The sequence below is a fragment of the Entamoeba invadens genome (genome assembly GCF_000330505.1).
Source record: "Entamoeba invadens IP1 unplaced genomic scaffold scaff_1105074725951, whole genome shotgun sequence".
Lineage (NCBI taxonomy): Eukaryota > Evosea > Mastigamoebida > Endamoebidae > Entamoeba > Entamoeba invadens.
In genome coordinates, this window is record NW_004191669.1 from 6103 (window position 1) to 8092 (window position 1990).

Genomic DNA, 1990 nt, shown 5'->3' on the forward strand with positions numbered 1-1990 from the left:
CACAGGAAATACTATTTGTTGGACATTCTATATATCCACTTGTTTTATCATAGTAATACTTTTGTAAATCTTTACCTTCATGTTTGACATCACCCAAAAGTTGTGAGTTATAATAATATACATTATCATATAACTTGCCAGATACACTTTGAATGTATGTATTTGTGAGTAAAAGTATTCCTTGAGTACATTTATATATCCTGAAAGTTGTGTAAATCGTTTGCTGTGTTATATATAAAACCAGTGGAATATTAGAAAATCCTTTAACTCGATAATTGTCATCACCAATGCCAACTCGGCTATAAACAGAGTCGTTAAGTGGAAGATGTACATCTTCACAATTTACTATAAAAGTAGAATTTAAATAAGAGAAAGTCGCACTTCTTTCTATATAATTTAAACACGACGGGATGAGCACTTTAAACATCTTTTCCTTCCCAACGACCCCAAAATTTCCAGTGATTTTTGTTCTTCGTGTTGATTGAACCTGAACGTTTACTAAGAAATTTTGCATGAAGTGAATACTTAAGTTCTGGTCTACTTCGTTTGGAATTACAATATTTGATTTTTCAGCAATGACTAGTAAAGGGTACGTATCATTATGTTTATAAGGACAGTGCGGATTAGAAAAGCCGAAGTCGTTTCTATGGTCAAAATAAATTGTATGCATTACACTTCCATTCATATGACAGTAGACGTCCGTCATTAAATTCATTTCTTTGTTAAACAAAAGATTTTGATACACCGAAGTGTTCACAATTTTAGGTGTGTTCTCTGGACAATATCGACGTAACTTCCCATCAGCTAAAGTAATCAAAAACTCACTTCCTGCGTTCAAAATGTTATACGGCTTTGATCGTGAAAGAATATCAAAACACCTTTCAGAGTAAATTGAAGATGGAGAGATAGAGACTCCTCCATTCAAAACAGTGAACAGTGGCTTTTCGTATATAGAAGGTTTGTTAACTGTAAAATTAATATTTGACCCCAAATAAAATGCACAACACCTCCTCACTAGATATTCCGTTGAAAAAAAAATTATATTTTGACATTCTAAAGTGGAGTACTGTTTACCATATATATAAAACAAGGCGCCCGATGTTATCAAAATTTTCATCTTTTCTTGTTCTGAGGAATTTCCACGATAGAAGAACAGCCCATTTGAAATTTCAAATTGCGAGCCATTTGGAAATATCGAAGAAGAATAATTGGCGAACTCTACACAAGAATTAACACTCAAAAATGTCGTTGAACTAAATTCAACTTGTGAGTGATCGTTGAACGACAATAAGCAAAACGAGAATAAATCATCTGGAATTGCTGTTGGAAAGAAGATGTGCATTGTAACGTTATTCAAGAATGTTGCAGATGAGTTGTCATAAAATTGTATACGAGAATTAACACGTAAAGTCAAGTTAGTGCTAAATATTATTACTGATGAATCATATAATGAAAATAGAGCAGTTTCAATAAATAGGTCTCCTGTAAAATATGCTTTTGATAAGTCTTCAAGTACAATGGAACTAAAATTTTCGATTCGGGAATATTCAAAAATTTCAAGAGTTGAGTGATCATAAAAAAACAGTCCGTTTTCCTCGTCCAAATTTTCTTGAATGGATGAATGGATATACCCATTCAGTTTAAAATGTGAATAATCAAAGAACGAGAGTCGAATTGTGACTGACAAATTGACATTTTGTTTGAGTACAAATTGAGATTTATTATAAAAAGATACTTCGCCATTAAAAAGTGCGACTTTGTTCCTATTAAATATTTTTGTACTGTACATAACAAGTTGTGAATTTTCTTTGAAAATGACAAAGATGATATCAAAAAGTATTTCTTGAGCATCTATTTGCAATAAAGTGTTGCCACTGACTTGCATTGTAAATACAAACAAGACATTTAAGTCTTTGATATACACATTCGAATCGCCTTCTAAATTAATGCTTTCAAGCAACAAAGTACTCTCTTCCATAACAGTGACATT

The 1990-nt window shown here is 31.9% G+C and overlaps 1 protein-coding gene across 1 annotated transcript; it reads right to left on the minus strand.

Moving 5' to 3' along the window:
* EIN_494100 (hypothetical protein) lies at positions 1-1978 on the minus strand (the record flags this gene model as incomplete). The annotated part of the gene is made up of 1 exon (XM_004183272.1): positions 1-1978. A coding segment is annotated over one exon (1978 nt), but the record flags the coding sequence as incomplete, so codon positions are not given.
* Between the last annotated feature and the right edge of the window lie 12 nt (positions 1979-1990).